General features: G+C 36.1%; 2 protein-coding genes across 2 annotated transcripts; both read right to left on the reverse strand.

Annotated features, from left to right (window-relative positions):
• Positions 1-2,967: 2,967 nt before the first annotated feature.
• On the reverse strand, positions 2,968-7,948 carry LOC127878003 (actinia tenebrosa protease inhibitors-like). The gene is made up of 3 exons (XM_052424360.1): positions 7,853-7,948; positions 7,480-7,554; positions 2,968-3,450 (listed from the first exon to the last, which is right to left on the reverse strand). The coding sequence occupies exons 2-3, from the start codon at positions 7,547-7,549 to the stop codon at positions 3,131-3,133; spliced, it is 390 nt and encodes a 129-aa protein (XP_052280320.1). The 5' UTR covers positions 7,550-7,554; positions 7,853-7,948; the 3' UTR covers positions 2,968-3,130.
• Positions 7,949-11,456: 3,508 nt separating this feature from the next.
• Positions 11,457-18,226, reverse strand: LOC127879737 (uncharacterized). The gene is made up of 3 exons (XM_052426756.1): positions 17,554-18,226; positions 12,520-12,637; positions 11,457-11,981 (listed from the first exon to the last, which is right to left on the reverse strand). Exons 1-3 carry the CDS (start codon positions 17,830-17,832, stop codon positions 11,485-11,487), a joined length of 894 nt encoding a protein of 297 aa, XP_052282716.1. The 5' UTR covers positions 17,833-18,226; the 3' UTR covers positions 11,457-11,484.
• Positions 18,227-20,159: the final 1,933 nt, after the last annotated feature.

Here is a 20,159-nt window from a genome sequence, read left to right on the forward strand (position 1 = left end):
TTCTTACATTATTAAAACATTATTCAATTTCTGAAATGCATACATGATTTTGTCATATTATTAAACATCTCTTGATAATTTCTGACATACAATTATGATAATTAAATTTACTTATAAATTCCTATCACATTATTAATATTATCTGTACTTAATTTCTATATTGTTATATTATAAAACATAATATTTATGTTATATGAATAAACAATATGTTATATGGATAAATAACTAATTAATTTATTTATCTCTACGGGGCTGTTATGTTACATGTAGTTACTATTTACAATTCTGGAATTGTTCATGGGAGACAAACTGTGTATATCATCTTTAATCAAAAGGATCAGAGTTTCCTTGCCATATTGATATCAATTACCTATGTTCACTCTTCACAGATAATTTCAATTTCAAAATCGTGATCTAAACAAACTCAATTTTAGCTCCACTGGCCAGAGGCCAGCAGGGCTTATGTCATGGTCCTGTGTCCGTCGTGCGTGTGTGCGTGCGTCCGTGCGTTAACTTTTTCTTTAAACATCTTCTTCTCCTAAGCTACAAGTCAAATTCTGATAAAACTTCTCACAAATGTTCCTGGGGTGAACCTCTTTCAAATTTGTTCAAATTATGCCCCCGGGGTCAAATTTGACCCTGCCCCGGGGGTCACAAAATTGAAAATTTGCTTATATAAGGCCTATTTTGTGAAAACTTTCAAAATCTTCCCCTCCATAACCATTGGGCCTATGGCTATCAAATTTGGTATGTAGAGACATCTAATAGTCCTTTACCAAATTTGTTCAAATTATGCCCCTGGGGTCAAATTTGACTCTGCCCCGGGGGTCACACAAATGAACATATGCTTATATTGGGCCTATTTTGTGCAAACTTTGAAAATCTCCTTGTCCATAACCGTAGGGCCTAGGGCTACCAAATTCGGTATGTAGTGACACCTAATAGTACTACTACTACTACTACTTCTACTACTACTACTACTACTACTACTACTACTACTACTACTACTACTACTTCTACTTCTACTACTACTACTACTACTACTACTACTACTACTACTACTACTTCAACTACTACTACTACTACTACTACTACTACTACTACTACTACTACTACTACTACTACTACTACTACTACTACACCACCACCACCACCACCACCACCACCACCACCACCACCACCACCACCACCACCACCACCACCACCACTTATTCTACCATGTCTACTATTACTACTTCTACTACTACTGCCACTACTACTACTACTTTTACTACTACTACTACTACACACCACCACCACCACCACCACCACCACCACCACCATTCACAGTGACAAAAAACGTATTCACACAATGGCTGGTACTACAACTTATAGCCCATATAGGGGGGCATGCATGTTTTACAAACAGCCCTTGTTATCCATAACCGTATGACATAGGGCTACCAAATTTGGTATGTAGTGACATCTAATAGTCCTCTACCAAATTTGTTCAAATTATGCACCTGAGGTCAAATTTGACCCTGCCCCGGGGGTCACAAAAATGAACATATGCTTATATAAAGCCTATTTTGTGCAAACTTTAAAAATCTCTTGTCCATAACCGTAGGGCCTAGGGCTACCAAATTCGGTATGTATTGACATCTAATAGTTCTTTACTTAGTTTGTTCAAATTATGCCCCTGGGGTCAAATTTGACCCTGACCGGGGGATCACAAATATGAAAATATGCTTATATTGGGCCTATTTTGTGCAAACTTTAAAAATCTGCTTGTCCATAACCGTAGGGCCTAGGGCTACCAAATTCGGTATGTATTGACATCTAATAGTTCTCTACTTAGTTTGTTCAAATTATGCCCCTGGGGTCAAATTTGACCCTGACCGGGGGATCACAAATATGAAAATATGCTTATATTGGGCCTATTTTGTGCAAACTTTAAAAATCTGCTTGTCCATAACCGTAGGGCCTAGGGCTACCAAATTCGGTATGTATTGACATCTAATAGTTCTCTACTTAGTTTGTTCATATTATGCCCCTGGGGTCAAATTTGACCCCGCCCCGGGGTCACAAAAATGAACATACGCTTAAATAAGGCCTATTTTGTGCAAATTTTTAAAATCTTATCGTCCATAACCGTATGGCATAGGGCTACCAAATTTGGTATGTAGTGACATCTAATAGTCCTCTACCAAGTTTGTTTAATTAAGCCCCTTGGATCAAATTTGACCGTTCCCTAGGGGTCACAAAAATGAACCTATGCTTATATTGGGCCTATTTTGTGCAAACTTTAAAAATATCCTTGTCCATAACCATTGGGCCTATTTCTACCAAATTAAGTATGGAATAAAATCTTAAAGTTCTCTACCCCTTGGGTCAAATTTGACCCTGCCCAATGTCACAAAAATGAACATATGCTTAAATAAGGCCTATTTTGTGCAAAATTTAAAAATCTTCTTGTTCATAATTATAGAGCCTAGGGCTACTAAATTTGGTATGTAGTGACATCTAATAGTCCTCTACCAAATTTGTTCAAATTTTTCCCCTGGGCTCAAATTTGACCCTGCCCCAGGGGTCACAAAACTGAACATATGCTTATATAAAGCCTCTTTTGTGCAAACTTTAAGAATCTTCCTGTCCATAACCATTGGGCCTAGGGCTACCAAATTTGGTATGTAGTGAAATTGAATAGTTCTCTATCAAGTTCGTTCAAATTATGCCCCTGGGGTCAAATTTATATATATAAATGCTCACCCTTCCACCTTTAAGCGCCCAGTGGGAAGAGGGATAGAAAAAGAAAGTCACATGCTTGAGTACATTTCAACCCATGCGCATTGCACGCTTTTTTCGCATAAAAAACAGTGGAGCGATACAGGGCCATCATGGCCCTCTTGTTATAGGGATATCTTGGTTTGTACAACTAAAACACGATCTTTAAAACAATGTATACACACTGGTAAACAACAAGAAGAACAGGTTTATAAATGTTATTTATAAACGTATATCATTGTTCCATATAAACTTATAATTAAGGCCATCTTCCGCATATATAAAGCGAAAAGTATCATTACTATCGCTGTATACGTTCCCACAGTCGATTTTATGATGTTTCTACATGCATGTATCACAACTACGTTTAATGTTGTTTGATCGTGCATGCACTCTTGCAAGCATTTAGCGACTTGAACCTGTTACCGTTTCCCCCACAACCGCCGTATACAAACTCCTTACAGACTCCGTTGACGAAGTACCAACTGGGCATATATGCCTCGCAGTTCCCGCTTACTGCAGGCAGATTACAAACTATGCATTTCCGCTCGCATTCCTCCCGCATCTTGAAGTTATTCCGGTTTCCTTTGCAACCGCCGTAGACGAACTCCTTGCACACTCCGTTCACGTGGTACCATCTTGGGAATAAGCCATCGCAAGGTCCTGTATCTGACTTCAAACTACAAACTGGAACATATAACAGTTTTTACTTGAGCGTCATTACACATTTTATTTTGATTAACTGTAGACACTAAATGTTACACTCAACTCTTTACATCAATACAGTTTGTGTGTGCACCTTTTATTTTCAGAGGATTGCCAGCGTCAGAGCGTTTGAACTTAAAGGCTATGTTCTCATATTAAGTTATTATTACTTTCATAATGCAGTCTGTGTACTAGTATATTTAAGTTCATAAAAGTATCGTTTTTCCCTATCCTGATATTCGTTTTGGCCAAACCATTTTAAATTGATTTCGAAATTGAACATTAAACATGTAAAAGAATACAATTTTAAACAAGCCGTCGTTTCTGCAGTGGAAGCGTGGCCTCACTTAATGCATTGCATTCCAACCCGCAAGGTATCAGGGTCAGTTCGCGGCCAGTAAACTAATCGTTATATAATATAGACGCTATCACGTGAACTAGGTGAACTGGTTTTTTAGACCAGAAATATTTTAAATGAAGATATTCAGCGATATAATTATGGTATGTCATTAATAGATTCTTAATGTGTTTTCAACAATACCATGATACATATTATTTGTATGCCCCCGGTAGGATGGCATATACAGTTGAACTGTCCGTCAGTCAGTCAGTCTGTCAGTAAGAGTGTCTGTCCGTCCGTCCGTCCGAAAACTTTAAGTCCGTCCGTCCGATAACTTTTTCAATATTGAACATAGCAACTTGCTATTTGGCATACATGTGCATCTCATAGAGCTGCACATTTTGAGTGGTGAAAGGTGAAGGTTAAGGTCATCCTTCAAGGTCAAATGTCAAATATATGGCGTCTGTTCGTCCGTCCGAAACATTTAACATTGGCCATAACTTTTTCAGTATTAAAGATAGCAACTTGATATTTGGCATGCATGTGTATCTCATGAAGCTGCACATTTTGAGTGGTGAAAGGTGAAGGTCAAGGTCATCCTTCAAGGTCAAATGTCAAACATATGGCGTCTGTTCGTCCGTCCGAAAACTTTTCAATATTGAAGACAGCAACTTGATATTTGGCATGCATGTGTATCTCATGGAGCTGCACATTTTGAAAGGTGGAAGGTCAAGGTCAAAGGACAACTATATGGCATACGTCCGTCCGTCCGAAAACTTTAACTTTCGGCATAAGTTTTTTATGCACCTGAAGGGTGGCATATAGTTTTTTAACTGTCCGTCTGTCTGTTCGTCAGTCAGTCAGTCTGTCTGTTCGTCCGTCAGTGTGTCCGTCTGTTCGTCCGTCCGTCCGAAAACTTTAACATTGCCCATAACTTTTGCAATATTGAAGATAGCAACTTGACATTTGTCATGCATGTGTATCTCATTGAGCTGCACATTTTTAGTGGTAAAAGGTTAAGGTAAAGGTCATCCTTCAAGGTGAAAGGTCAAGGTCAAAGGTCAAATTTTGCAATATTGAAGATAGTAAATTGATATTTGGCATGCATGTGTATCTCATGGAGCTGCACATTTAGAGTGGTGAAAGGTCAAGGTTATCCTTCAAGGTCAAGGTCAAATTTTGCAATATTGAAGATAGCAACTTGATATTTGGCATTCATGCATATCTCACGGAGCTGCACATTTTGAGTGGTGAAAGGTCAAGGTCATTCTTCAAGGTCAAGGTCAAAGGTCAAATTGTGCAATATTGAAGATATAAACTCAATATTTGGCATGCATGTGTATCACATGGAGCTGCACATTTTGAGTAATGAAAGGTCAAAGTCAAGGTCATCCTTCAAGGTTAAGGTCAAAGGTAATTTTTTTTGCAATATTGAAGATAGCAACTTAACATTTGGCATCATGTGTATCTCATGGAGCTGCACATTTTGAATGGTGAAAGGTCAAGGTCATCCTTTAAGGTCAAGGGTCAAATTTTGCAATATTAAAGATAGCAACTCGATATTTGGCATGCATGTGTATTGTGTATCTCATGAAGCTGCACATTTTGAGTGGTGAAAGGTGAAGTTCAAGGTCATCCTTCAAGGTCAAATGTCAAATATATGGCGTCTGTTCGTCCGTCCGAAAACTTTTCAATATTGAAGACAGCAACTTGATATTTGGCATGCATGTGTATCTCATGGAGCTGCACATTTTGAAAGGTGGAAGGTCAAGGTCATCCTTCAAGGTCAAAGGACAACTATATGGCATACGTCCGTCCGTCCGAAAACTTTAACTTTCGGCATAAGTTTTTTATGCCCCTGAAGGGTGGCATATAGTTTTTTAACTGTCCGTCTGTCTGTTCGTCAGTCAGTCAGTCTGTCTGTTCGTCCGTCAGTGTGTCCGTCTGTTCGTCCGTCCGTCCGAAAACTTTAACATTGCCCATAACTTTTGCAATATTGAAGATAGCAACTTGACATTTGGCATGCATGTGTATCTCATTGAGCTGCACATTTTTAGTGGTGAAAGGTTAATGTAAAGGTCATCCTTCAAGGTGAAAGGTCAAGGTCAAAGGTCAAATTTTGCAATATTGAAGATAGTAAATTGATATTTGGCATGCATGTGTATCTCATGGAGCTGCACATTTAGAGTGGTGAAAGGTCAAGGTTATCCTTCAAGGTCAAGGTCAAATTTTGCAATATTGAAGATAGCAACTTGATATTTGGCATTCATGCATATCTCACGGAGCTGCACATTTTGAGTGGTGAAAGGTCAAGGTCATTCTTTAAGGTCAATTTCAAAGGTCAAATTGTGCAATATTGAAGATATAAACTCAATATTTGGCATGCATGTGTATCACATGGAGCTGCACATTTTGAGTAATGAAAGGTCAAAGTCAAGGTCATCCTTCAAGGTTAAGGTCAAAGGTAATTTTTTTTGTAATATTGAAGATAGCAACTTAACATTTGGCATCATGTGTATCTCATGGAGCTGCACATTTTGAATGGTGAAAGGTCAAGGTCATCCTTTAAGGTCAAGGGTCAAATTTTGCAATATTAAAGATAGCAACTCGATATTTGGCATGCATGCGTATCTCATGGAGCTGCACATTTTGAGTGGTGAAAATTCAAGGTCATCCCTCAAGGTTAAGGTCAAAGGTCAAATTTTGCAATATTGAAGATATCAGCTCCATATCTGGCATGCATGCGAATCTCATGGAGCTGCACATTTTTAGTGATGAAAGGTCAAGGTCATCCTTCAAGGTCAAAGGTAAAATATATTGCTTCAAAGCGGCGCAGTAGGGGGCATTGTGATTCAAGAACACAGCTCTTGTTTATTAATTTAACAAGAAATATTCCACCATATTGACTAATGTATTAAACATGAGCGCGATGATTCTCGATACTGTTAATAATCGAATCAAATAGCAATGCCCGACAAACCACTAAAACAGGTTTGTTCGAAGAACGCGCGTATAAATATTGAAAATATGTACGGATACTTCGTGTGTTGCGGGTTTTATGTTTTAATTTCACTTCCATTCTTCTTTTGGTTTTTTGTTTTGTTTCTATAGGTTTATGACCAGCAATTTGAAATAATGTAAAATAAGCCGCGAAAACTCCGCGTAACATCCCGTACTGCGTGTAATGCAGCTAAGAACTGCACAGAAAAAGACACTCGCTATCTTTGATCTCATTCATTAAACTCTTTACCTTTCACCAACTCCAACTACCATCAACGCCGTATATCTTTTTAAAAGATATTTCTTGTTTATTTTAATAATATGCGAATTCCTATCATATATATCCTGCATACATATCCTGCATACATATCCTGCATACATATCCTATTTGAACTGTTATACAATGCTTGTCAAATTTGAAAAGAAAACAATGCATAGGCATATGTAATAACAGAATAATGTTTGAATCGATCCTTATTTCTTGATGTGAATTAGCGGTAGAAATAAGATAGAGAGATTCTCAACAGAAACGACACACACGATATTGCCGATAAGTGTGTTATTTGTGTACAGAGCATTAAACAGGTATCATGTTAGAATAATCTATGTGCATTCATTACATATACAATCGTAGTCAAACAATTCATATTATATAAACAAATCTCAGTTACCTTCAACGTTTGCCATCACATCGGACGCAATGCAGACGCAAAGAAGAAATAAAGCTACTGGTGTAGACATGGCGTCTACAACAAAACTAAATTTACACAATCTCTCTAATAAATATACACACATAATCACCATAAAATGCAAAAAAATTTCTTTATATATATATATCCATTAAAATATTTAAAAACAGCTATTAAAATTCATTTTCTGTTCACTAGATCCATTTTTGTTACAATTAACTATTACAAACGTGAATGAACTGACGCATATAAATATGCAGAGGTTTAAATAGTTTAGTTTATATAAAAACAAAGACACCTTATTAGTTAAACAACTATATATTACATGATCTCGTTTATTTACTAATACACTTACCGATTAAAAAAAGTGTTGAAGTAATTTAGTTTAAGCAATTGCGTGTGTTTTATAGCCGCCCTCTTTCTCATGTCCGTGTCACTTCGTGCCGATCGCTGACACATATTTGCGGTTAGTTTCACATCCGTGACATGATGTAAAACATCTTGCTCCAACCGACCAATTAGTGAAAAGAACATGAATTTAAAACATTGCTGCGACGTCGCCCCTTTGTTCTCGTCTTACCTTTATTGTAACATTTAACTGGTGGCTGTCCAAAATAGGCATGTTATTGTTTTATTAATAATGTTAAGCATTTGCCTTGTAATTTTTAATTGTGTTCCCTTTATTTTGTTATTGTGCGATTGTTTTTCTAAGTATTATTATTGTGTTGTTTTTCATGGTTGTACTGTCATTTGTATTGGTCATGTTATTATTTCCGTTTTATTATTATTATGTGCAGTTTTTATCGGTGCGATTCACATTCGGGTTCACCAAACATTAAATCATGGTGGTTTGTTCATTGTAAATATAAGAAATGAGTAACTTAGTTACAGTATACTTAATACTTTTGATGAAATTGTGTTACAGCATACTAAATACTTTTGATGAAACTTTATAAAAGACTTTAGTGCTATCCTAGATTAGCTTGTGCGGACGGGACAGGCTCATCTGGGATGAGACTTTACTCAGGGACATTAAACCCCATTTTCCTAGAGCGTGGCACATTTGTTCAAATGTTACTTTCGGACCATAATCATGTACGATACTTTACGTACATGCATTAAGCCCCATTTTCCTATAGCGAGGCTCATTTCAATTTTTTTCCGTCTCCTGAATTAAGAAATTAATTGTTAAGAAAGCGTTAATACGTGTATAAGCTTACTTGATGTACTTATTTATATAGAGAATATTTGTTGGATTCGGTGGAATACCGATTTTAATTTAATTCACGAGTGATCATTGAAAATATATTTGTTCTATGATTATGATTAAAACTGATATTCAACTGAATCCTACAATTTTTTATTTTATTTTATGCTTACAAATATGATAATTTTGTATGATACTAAATCTTTACCTCCGCAAATGTGTTCGTTCTCAAGTTTACCGGTATTCTGTTGATTAAAATTATGAAGATAATGATGCTGATGGGGCAAATTTTACTTAAATGAACCTAAATGGTGGAACTTATGGTATACTTAATGGTTTGTGTAATTGCTTGATTGACTTCGTATCAAAACAAATTTACGTTTAATCCATTTATGACTAGCGTCTAGAAAAAAGACCTTGGCAAACAGCGTAGACCCAGATGAGACGCCGCATGATGCGGCGTCTCATCAGGGTCTGCACTGTTTGCTGAAAGGAATTTCTGTACGAAATATTCTAAATATAGAAATAAATATACTAGACATCCCTAATTTTGGAAATAAATTGATCCAATTTAAAAGGATGGGAGAGTCCACTATACATAAACGTTTAAAGCAAAATACACATATTCGTATGATTGGTGTTGAAATAAATTCTTTCATGCTTTAATCATTTGTCATTGTTTTAAATTATTTATAAACTGAAAATTGACAAGCAAGTCCAACGTGTTAAGAACATACGATAGATCTTATTTCATAGTTTATTGCTTTCAACGTATTACACGTCGGATCTGATCAAGATATGTCGCCGCTATTAAGAGATGAATGGAATCAGGGCGAAGAATGGGATATCGTCAGCGACACGCCATATTGACCAAGGCAAATCATTATTGTTCGTTATTTAAAAGTGAAAGAAAGGTTTTGATGGCAAGAGAAATAATCATAACCGTATACAATAGTTTGCTTAAACCTCTATCACTGCATTTTTAAGAATAAAATGGGTAATAGTGATTATAATTTAGGATTTTAAAATGCGGGGTTCTATTTTCAGTTAGTATGCTGCTCACTGAGAGAAGAAGCAAATGAGTCGCGTTCTGAGAAAACTGGGCTTAATGCATGAGCGTAAAGTGTCGTTCCAGATTAGCCTGTGCAGTCCGCACAGGCTAATCAGGGACGACACTTTCCGCTTAAACTGGATTTTCGTGTAGAAGATACTTCCGTTAAACGAAAAACACCATAAAAGCGGAAAGTGCAGTCCGCACATGCTAATCTGGGATGACACTTTATGCACATGCATTAAGTCCCATTTTCTTAGAACGCGTCTCAAATGTATTTGATGAAACCTTCATTTACAAGGATATTTGCGCTCGTAAGCACCTGCCCACATTAATACAATTAAACGTTAAAAAAGCGCATGTGTTGTAATACAACATAAATTGATGTTTATTTAATTATCTGTTTGTCTCTAATAAAAACAATATGTTTGTGTTCGGAAGCGTTTGGGGTCAACGGAAAAATACTTGTCTTTTCGCTTGGTAAGAACATAGTGTAGACTTACTCGTTTTACTACAGAGGTATCACCAGCTATCGCATCTAAAGATAATATACCATTACTAATTACCAATCTAGTATAACCATTTTTGAATAAGTTTTGGTTTGTAATTTTGTCGAGAAGTGGTCTGCACAATTTCCCTATAAACCGATAGTATTTTTTTTAAAGTTGATATCTCGTTGACCGTTGTCGTTTCTGCTATCGATACTAGTTTCTGTGAATATATGACTAAATGTTCTTCCGACTTAAACAGTAACTAATCATAATAGATAAATCAAGTAATTTCAAAGGAGCGTAAATTAATTAAGTTTAACTGCAGCAGTTATTCACCAGAGCGCAACACTTGGCAACGTCGTGCTTGGTACGTACATGTAACTTGGCATACCAAATGTTCTGAAGCTGTTTGCTACAAAACACCTTTTAATATGAGTATACAGATGCAATCAGTTCGCAGTTAACCTTGTTTATATACAAGAATCAATTTGCGCTATCACAGGAGAATACTTATTCACTCGACATGGCTTTGACATACATATAGGATCTGGGAAGAGTTGTCATATCATACCCTATTTTATTAAACGAGTTCAGGAATTTTGATGTTAAGTGTTGAATATATGTAGATAGCATATTTCAAAACAGGTAAGTTGTCATGCAATGAAACAATATATTCCCATGGTAACTTGCTTCACAGTTATTTATATTATATCTTAGTACATATTTTTAAAATGTGCCACATCATATGTCATATAAAAGGAAAAGAAATTGTGCAAAAATGACACAATAATAAGGAGTGGTTTTCCATTCTGAATTCCTCAAAGCTTTTGAAATATGCTTATGTTTATAAATGGATGCATTTTTTGATCGGTTTACCAAAATATTAATAAATAAGTTTATGGAGCTCAGTTGTTTCCAGTACACACATTCAGATTGTCTAGACACCTCAGAGTTCTTCAACCTTCCCGATTTATGTTTATATTTAACGAGATAAAAAGTATTTAAATACTCTTCTTAATAATATAATTGTCGTAATTGTCATGCAAATCATACAGTTATTACTATAAATAACAGATCTAACTGTCTTTGCTTACTGTTTATTTGAAAGCCACGTTTATCATTTATCATAGCCTTTGCTCATACGATAGCGTTAGAAGCCTCGTGCATTTTAATAGGGACAAAAACATTGGTGGGACGGAAAACACGGGTGTTTAACATTTACATTTATTGGTGGAGAATTATGTATACCACTGTTCAAATAATTTTAAATTGTGTTCCTTTTCTCTTCTAAAAACATTTAAATTGTCTCTAAGCCACCCAAATGATGAAGCCATTTGCAACGTGTTAGATGCATTCTTGTCGTGACCAAATCCATGGTGCTCCATGAGACTAACCACGTATGAGAGAGGTCTATTGTTGATATGTGCCAGCCCTCCCTGACCTGGTCTAGCCCAGCTAATAATGATTCCTTCCCTGCTGTGCCTCACAATGTTATCTATATAGACTGGTTCGTATGATTTTGGGATGTGTTCTGCGACCTCGAGAGATATGATCCAGTCGTACATGGGAATTCCGTATTGTGGTACGGTAAGATCCATGAACCTGACGCGCCCCTCGCTCGTCTCTTCACAATAGGGGGCGCCGTCGTATGCGTCATATGAAGACACGTCACCCAGCTTTAAGAGCTCGCGTTTGTAGGCGCCAGGACCATCACCGAAGCTGCCGACTTTTTTGCCTAAATCATAGACAAACAATTGCATGCTTTGAAATTGTATAGCTGACGAAAACAACAGTTAACCCTTTTATGCCTAGCGTCTAGAAAAAGAGCATTGGCAAACAGCGTAGACCCAGATGAGATCTGAGACGCCGCATGACGCGGTGTCTCATCAGGGTCTGCGCTGTTTGCTTAAAGCAATTTCTGTAAGAAATATTATAAATATTACAATAAATATACTAGACATCCCTAATTTTGAAAATAAATTGATCAAATTTATAAGGATGGGAGAGTCCACTAGGCATAAATGGGTTAATACGCGAACTGTTTGACGCTGGGTAAACGCGTACGAAAAGTTAATGAATCAGAGTGACAATATAAATTACAATCTCAATCTGCAACATTAATAATAAACAGTGCCTAATGACGACACTGGAATGATGCCAAATCTTGCTAAACATGTTAATTTCAATAGAACGCCGTGGTTTTCAAATATACAACGACTTGTAGAGATAAGAAGCTGGCATAAAATATCTTCAATCAACGAAATATTGGTTACCCTTTAGAAATGTGGTAAGTTTCTTGATAAGAGGCATATCGGTCATGTGTTCTCCACCGTCCTCGGAGCTCGCTTTCTTGCACCAACCGCCGGCCGAGTTGGTCTTACTTTCCTCTTTCTGAAATAAGTTTCGTTTTGAGAAAACTTGGCTTAATGCATGTGCGTCAAGTGTCGTCCCTGCTTAGCCTACGCAGGCCGCACCGGCTTATCAGGGACGACACATGCTGCCTTAATTGGATTTTCGTTAAGAACAGATTTCCCGTAAACGAAAAATGTTTGAAAAAGAAAGTGTCGTCCTTGATAAGCCTGTGCGAAATGCACAGGCTTATCTTAGGCGATACTTTACGCCCGTGCATGCAGTCCAAGTTTCACAGAACGTGGCTAAATAATAAATGCTAATTCATTGTTTTGTGCTCTGGCACCTTCCTAAATTTCTATTAAACCATTCTCGTTTGTGTTGTTAATGGTGTGTTTGTTTTAAAATGCATTCGTTATTTCAATATATGTTTGTGTTAACATCTTTTGTTAACGGGTATTTATTAATATTGAATACGTTATAAATTTTTATTCACTTTATTTTCATAACAAGATTTAAAATAATATGATGTGTATTTCGACAGATGAAATATTTATTATCGTTTTATTAAAACATACAATGCACACTATTTTCTTCGTTAAGACATAATCTCACAAACGTTTTAAAACATGACATTTTGACAAGTTCCTATTAACATTCATTAAATAGGTTAGGAAAATTCAATTTAACTCTCTACCGTTTTCTTATAATTCATTAGACTCAAAATGTCTGTGCAAGTTAGTTAGCTTTCACAACTCAATGGTACGATAAATAAACTTTTCGAAATGGTATTTCTTCTTGATAGTTCAGAGAAAATAAATATGAATATGTTAATACTATCGTAAAAGCTTTGTGTAGTCAATATCTTTCATTCTTAAATACGACAATAATGTTATTCATTATTAAAGTGCCTGCCTTCCGTGCATTTGAACGTTTGCATCTGTTTATCTGAAAACGGTTATTGTCACTTAAATCAGATATAAGAGAACATGTAGTCGCCGCTTAAGTGAATAGCTATACATTTGAGCCGTGCTCTGTGAAAGGGATGTGCGTAAAGTGCCGTCCCAGTTGAGTCTGTGCAGTCCGCACAGGCTAATTAGAGACGACACTTTCCGCCGAAACTGTATTTTTGCCAAGGAGAGACTTTCTTTAAACAGAAAATACCATAAAATCGGAAAGTGTCGTCCCAGATTAGCCTATGCTGAGTGACATTTTACGCACATGTATTAAACCCCTTTTTCATAGAGCACGGTTCATTTTAATTATATCCCGGACATAACACTTGCTTTTGTTTCAAGACGTATGAACGAACAGTTCTCAACTTACTGTTGGACGTAGCTAAATGACGTAAGTTAAAGGGAGACTAATAACAGGGAAGTAATAGAGACTGCTTACAAGCCATTCTAGGCACTTCACAAGTCAATATGCGCTGTTCACAAGCCAATCTAGGCGGTTTACATGCAAATCTGTGCGGGTCAGAAGCCAACGAAGACGACTCACAAGTCATTTAAGACTGTTTACAAGCAAACAAAAACAATTCAAAGGACAATCCTGGCGGTTCACAGGCCAGTTTGGTCGGTTCACAAATGCGCCGCGCTCTGAAAAATCAGGTATAAATGCATATGAGAAAAGTATTGTCCCAGATAAGCCTGTGCAGTCCACACAGCACGACATTTTCCGATGTTCAAAATTTTTTCGTTTTTTAAATACAGTTTTTGTGGAAAGTGTCATCCCTGATAGGCCTGTGCGAACTCCGAAGGCTAAACTGGGACGACACTTCCGCACATACATGAAGCTCGATTTTCCAGAGTGCGGCCCATAGATCTTATAAACCCCGTTTCGACTCATAGATCTAACTAACCCCGTTTTGACTCATAGATCTAATGAACCCCGTTTTGACTCATAGATCTAATGAACTCCGTTTTGACAGTCATGCGCTGTCCCAACTTATCTTGTCTGTTTCATTTGATTCATTAGCTCTAGACTAAATCCACGTCGAAGATATGTGCCTTTTGGCATCCGAAAACTGTGTCTAACTGTGCTAATACGAGGATTGCTTATATAAAGTATATAAAAAACCTCTCATTGCATGAGCACGGATGGCCGAATGGACTAAGCGATAGACTTTTACTTCAGGTTCGAGCCCAGTGGAAGGTTACGTTTTTTCTTTCTTTAATTTTATTCCAATTTTTAACCGGAGCTTTTTAGATCCAATGTTTACATTTATCAATATAAAGCATTTAATGACAAACTTCAATACAAGTCAAAATCTGTGAAAAGGTCCCATTTAAGCAAATGTGTAAATTATTACAAATTTACTTTTTAGTCAATATGCTTGAATTTATACAAGTTAAGACATGTACATGTAATGACAAACTTCAAAATTTACAATACTACGTGAACTGGTCCCTTTAAGCCAGTTGACTTAAGTAAGTAAGAATGAAATCAGCTTCAGTGATAATACACCAGATATATTTTGTGTAATGGTTATATAAAAAATAAGACCTCAGCTTCAGTGATAATACACCAGATATATTTTGTGTAATGGTTATATAAAAAATAAGACCTCAGCTTCAGTGATAATACACCAGATATATTTTGTGTAATGGTTATATAAAAAATAAGACCTCAGCTTCAGTGATAATACACCAGATATATTTTGTGTAATGGTTATATAAAAAATAAGACCTCAGCTTCAGTGATAATACACCCGATATATTTTGTGTAATGGTTATGTAAAAAATAAGACCTCAGCTTCAGTGATAATACACCCGATATATTTTGTGTAATGGTTATATAAAAAATAAGACCTCAGTTTCAGTGATAATACACCCGATATATTTTGTGTAATGGTTATATAAAAAAATAAGACCTTTCTGTTCATTGAAATAAAAGAACAGCTTTAAATCAATTAATATAAGTCTCTGACAAAAACGCAAAAACTTACAGAGATTTAAAGGCGGGTTATTTTTCTGGTCTCATTTTATCTCTTTTTATAACGAAAAGCACTGTATAAAATTGAGCGAAGTAATACAAATGAATAAGTTATGATTTAAACGACTGTTTCGAAATTTGGAAAAATAACAAATATCCAAGAATTATCCAATATTAAACATATTTAAATTATATTTAAACAAGAGAAACAAACAAACTCGCTTGATAAAGAAAAATGATAAAGGGAAAATAATTCATCAAAATCGGTAAAAAAATTTAAGCGTTAGTAACGCTTCACATCTTTACTTTGAAACAATATATATCTTTAACACAATACATTCGGCGTATATCATGATTCTGAATTTAAAGGTTGACACTTCAAATATCTAATTAATTCAATAGAAACAAGGTTGAATTGTTGTAGTGGTTGTCAATTTTTTATCCCTTATCAACCGCATTGAATGTTTGTTTATGTATTAAATGTCAAATGCATGTTAAAACAGTTTATAAATCAAAACGTAGTATACATCACATCACGTATATTTCCTTGTATTTGCACAATATTAGACATGTACAAAATATGGATGATTACATACATATATATTAAAACTGCACGTTTTTGGAAAGCAAATATGAATGAAACTGCATCAGATCTTCCTCACATGGTATAAACTATATTAATATTAAATCACAATTGAAACATTTGGTATTTTTCATATCAACGTATTCACTTCACATGTTGTTTTTTTTTCAACACGTATATAACTAGGATAGTTTCCGATATGACATTGGAGTCAAACTGCATTATTTATACAGTACAAGCAATTGTCGTTAGCGTATTCTGGAGAGGAAAGTGAACATTACTTTGTCTGGAATGCTGTCTTATCACAGCGTTTAATCGCCTCCAGCGACGGCTGTGGATCAGGCGACGACTGAGATACTGTATACATGTCGGTGGAAAGCGGAGTGTAGGGAAGGTATTTCCCTATTCTTTATATTTTACGTATTAGTTTGAGCAGGATTGAGTGTGTTCTTTGAGAGTCTAAGTAAGAAAGACTTTGTGAACGTACACACAATTACCAATTTAACAGTTCTGAGAGGGGAATAACGTCCGCATCTCATCGCGCCATTGTTACATTGTCTCAGTCGAATACATGAGCAAAATTTTATTTTCGTAGCCGTTATCATGACCATCTAATAAATAGTCACATCCGTTAGCATGAGCCGTTTTTCAAAACCCACTTGAATTTAATAGTTGATAAAAAATGTGTTCATGAGGGATGCGGTAATTTGGAATAACCGAAATAACATGATTAAAGATTTCACTAAAATGTTTTTTATATTTATCTTTGGTCTAAATCCTGTGAAATTTGAGTTTGACTGAGAGAGTGGTGAATTTTGTTTGATTTTTTTACCACATTCTAACGGATTTCTTGAAAACTAAGCAACTAGGATGGTAGGGATTACGTTCACAAAGTTCCTCTCACTTAGGCTCTCAAAGAACACACTCAAACCTGCTCAATCCAATATGTATATTATAAAAAATAGGGAAATACTTTCTCTCCGCTTTCCACCGCCATGTATACAGTATCTCAGTTGTCGCCTGATCCACAGCCGTCGCTGGAGGCGATTAAACGCTGTGCTTATGCAAAACATATACTCGATGTATAACAGATGATCCAGATCTCGCGGGAGGTAATAGCCGCAAATACATGCAAACAATTATCAAAAAATGATGACACAATATTTATAAATTTATTAATGTGCCGTGTTCGGTGAAATGGGGTTTAATGTATGTGCGTAAAGTGTCGTCCCAGATTAGCATGTGCAGTCCGCACAGGCTAATCAAGGACGACACTTTCCGCATAAGCTTGATTTTTGCTAAGAAGAGACTTTCTTTAAACAGAAAAGATCAGAAAAGCGATCCGCAGTCCGCACAGGCTAATCAGGGACGACACTTTCTGCTTTTATGATATTGTCTGTTAAAAGAAAGTCTCTTCTTAGAAAAAACAATTGCTATTTACCTCACAATCCATGCGTCCAAGCTTCTGCTTCATTTCGTTGAGGTCTTTAGACAGTTTATTCCTTTCATCCCTCAATGTATTTTGAAGCGATACACTTTCATCGTCATTTGCGACTTCAATGCTTCTCCGAAAGAGAGGCTCTCCATAAACGGGTTCTGGCGGTTGGACGCACGATGTTCCACCAAGCAAATCACCAGGTCGTCGCAAAATCACAACCGACAACAACACTACTGCCCCTACCATTCCAGCAACAACTCCGGGGTGAATTCTCGATCTCATGACGCAGGTATCAATAACACATGTAACAATAGATGATTAAATGCACAATATTTACGTTCCATACACGTGTCATGTACACTGATTACTGTCCGTTTCCATTCGCAACGATCCACAGAATTCTGCTTAAGTTAAACAGATATTACTGTGCGAGGGAAATTTCATAAGTCATGTAAATGGCTGGTTTCCATTATTTAAGTCCATAACATGTAAATTCAAAGGGAGTAAATGCATCTGGCGCTTGGACCGAGTTTATCACTTTGTATATACACAAGCATTAGCATGAATAAATTAGAGTTTTACGAATATTTAAATCACAATGTATCAACAAATCTTCAATCAATTAATTTAAATGACGTTACTTTTTAAACTCCCCTCTTAACCATGTTGACGTACGTTTAAATTGACCACATAATTTTGTTATCGCCTGCCCTACGTTTGCTTTTATTAGTTTCCCGTCTTATCTGTTACAGCCATGTTTAGATGGGCAATCGTGACAGAGGTTAAATGGCAATCTATGTCAAACATTTGCGGTGACATTTAGATTAGGAACCTGAATAAACGATGTTTGAACATCCATACACAATATTAAAGGTGCACCGTTGAAAGCATAATTATGGACCATGCTCTGTAAAAAAGGGGGTTTAATGCATGTTCGTAAAGTGTCGTCACAGATTAGCCTGTGCAGTACGCTTAGGCTAATCAGGGACGAAACTTTCCGCTTCTATGATATTATTCGTGTACAGAAAGATTTTTCTTCGCAAAAATCCAGTTAAGATGGTAAGTGTCGTACCCGATTAGCCGTGTGTGGACTGCACAGGCTTATCTTGGACGACACTTTACGCACATGCATTAAACCCCCTTTTCACAGAGCGCGGGCATACGCTTTAAATGTTGGATAGGTTAGGTGTTAGATATACATGTAGGTAAACAAATGCAAGAACATATTCATACGTGAACATAAATTTTATGAGTCGTGTTTTAAGAAAAGTGGGCCTTATGCGTGTGCGTAAACAGTCATCCCCGATTAGCCTGTGCAGTCCGCACAGGCTCATCATAGACGACACTTTCCGCTTTTATTGTATTTTTAATTTCAAGGAAGTCCCTCCTTACTGAAAATCAAGTTTAGGCGAAAAGTGTCGTCCCTGATTAGCCTGTGCAGACTGCACAGGCTAATCTGGAATGACACTTTACGCACATGCTGTCACGTAGTTGATAACACAAGTCTCTTTATGAACACACAACTCTAGAGGTATTTAAAACGCAAGTCTCTAAATAATTTCAATTTCTTTTTAATTCCCAATTAATAAATTTATACAATAACCAAGATACTAAAAGTTCTGGGGGCCGTTTCTGGTACAATGCGTAACTTTACGGACGAAAATGTACGTACGTATAAAGTTACGTACGCTATTCTGAATGCGTAAGTGCGTTTCTATAAACCGAACGTAGCGTAAAACTTAGTTGCTATGTTTGAATAATCTTTAAACAGAAGTCTGGTGATTGCGCGGACCTTATAGAGAACATTTGAAGAAATTCATAAAGTAGATTTAACTTGCTTTCTCTAACAAACTTTCGGTAGACTAAATATTTATACATTTATCCTTAAGAAGTACCTTATAAATAGCAAAGTTCTTTCCCTTGTTTGCGAAATTGCGATGAAAAAAGGGGTCAATTGTAAAAAAAAGTTCAATCTCTTGATTATTTTAAAATTAAGTGTGGCCAATCTTTGTTGTGCTGTATATGCTCTTTGTTAAAACAGAAGAGATGATTCTTACTGAAGCAAATCTTTTACGAAGGTTAGTCAGATATATTTCAAACTGGAATTGCTGGAGCAAACTGGAAAAAAATGGATGGATAATACTGAGAAGACAGGCATGTGTATTGTAGCTTACACATCTGAATTTACAGAAACATAATCAAGGAGTTTCCTGACAGGAATTCAATTTACTGGAAGGGTATCTTTGATTATGTTTAGTGCGTCACTGAATTACAAATGGAATGTCCTATAATGAGAAGAAAATCAGCAATGGCCTCTGTAAAGAAGGTAGTATTTTTTAACATTTCATTTACTGATCAATGATAATGTACAGTAGTATAGTATGGTTTTAGAAGAATTAACAAACTCTGTAGCTTGTATTCACTTGTAGCACTTCTAGATAATTTTATAACAATCAACATCATGTTTTTACCGTGTTTATATTTATACTTGTGTGCAAAATATAAAAAAAACAACAACAGATTTTTACTCATAAATTCATTTAAAATGAGAATCTTTTTTCTGTGATAAATTAACATTGTCCATGAATGCTTCTATTAATTTGAGACAA

The sequence above is a fragment of the Dreissena polymorpha genome, chromosome 4, assembly GCF_020536995.1.
Source record: "Dreissena polymorpha isolate Duluth1 chromosome 4, UMN_Dpol_1.0, whole genome shotgun sequence".
Taxonomy (NCBI): Eukaryota; Metazoa; Mollusca; class Bivalvia; order Myida; family Dreissenidae; genus Dreissena; species Dreissena polymorpha.

Bases quoted from the DNA above. Each gene is read 5' to 3' on its own strand.
- LOC127878003 (XM_052424360.1), bottom strand. From the start codon at position 7,549: ATGTCTACACCAGTAGCTTTATTTCTTCTTTGCGTCTGCATTGCGTCC. The intron at 3,451-7,479 runs GTAACTGAGATT...TATATGTTCCAG, and splicing joins TGTGATGGCAAACGTTGAAG to TTTGTAGTTTGAAGTCAGAT.
- LOC127879737 (XM_052426756.1), bottom strand. From the start codon at position 17,832: ATGAGATCGAGAATTCACCCCGGAGTTGTTGCTGGAATGGTAGGGGCA. The intron at 12,638-17,553 runs GTAAATAGCAAT...AACTTATTTCAG, and splicing joins TTGGACGCATGGATTGTGAG to AAAGAGGAAAGTAAGACCAA. The intron at 11,982-12,519 runs GTAACCAATATT...TCTATGATTTAG, and splicing joins ACTTACCACATTTCTAAAGG to GCAAAAAAGTCGGCAGCTTC.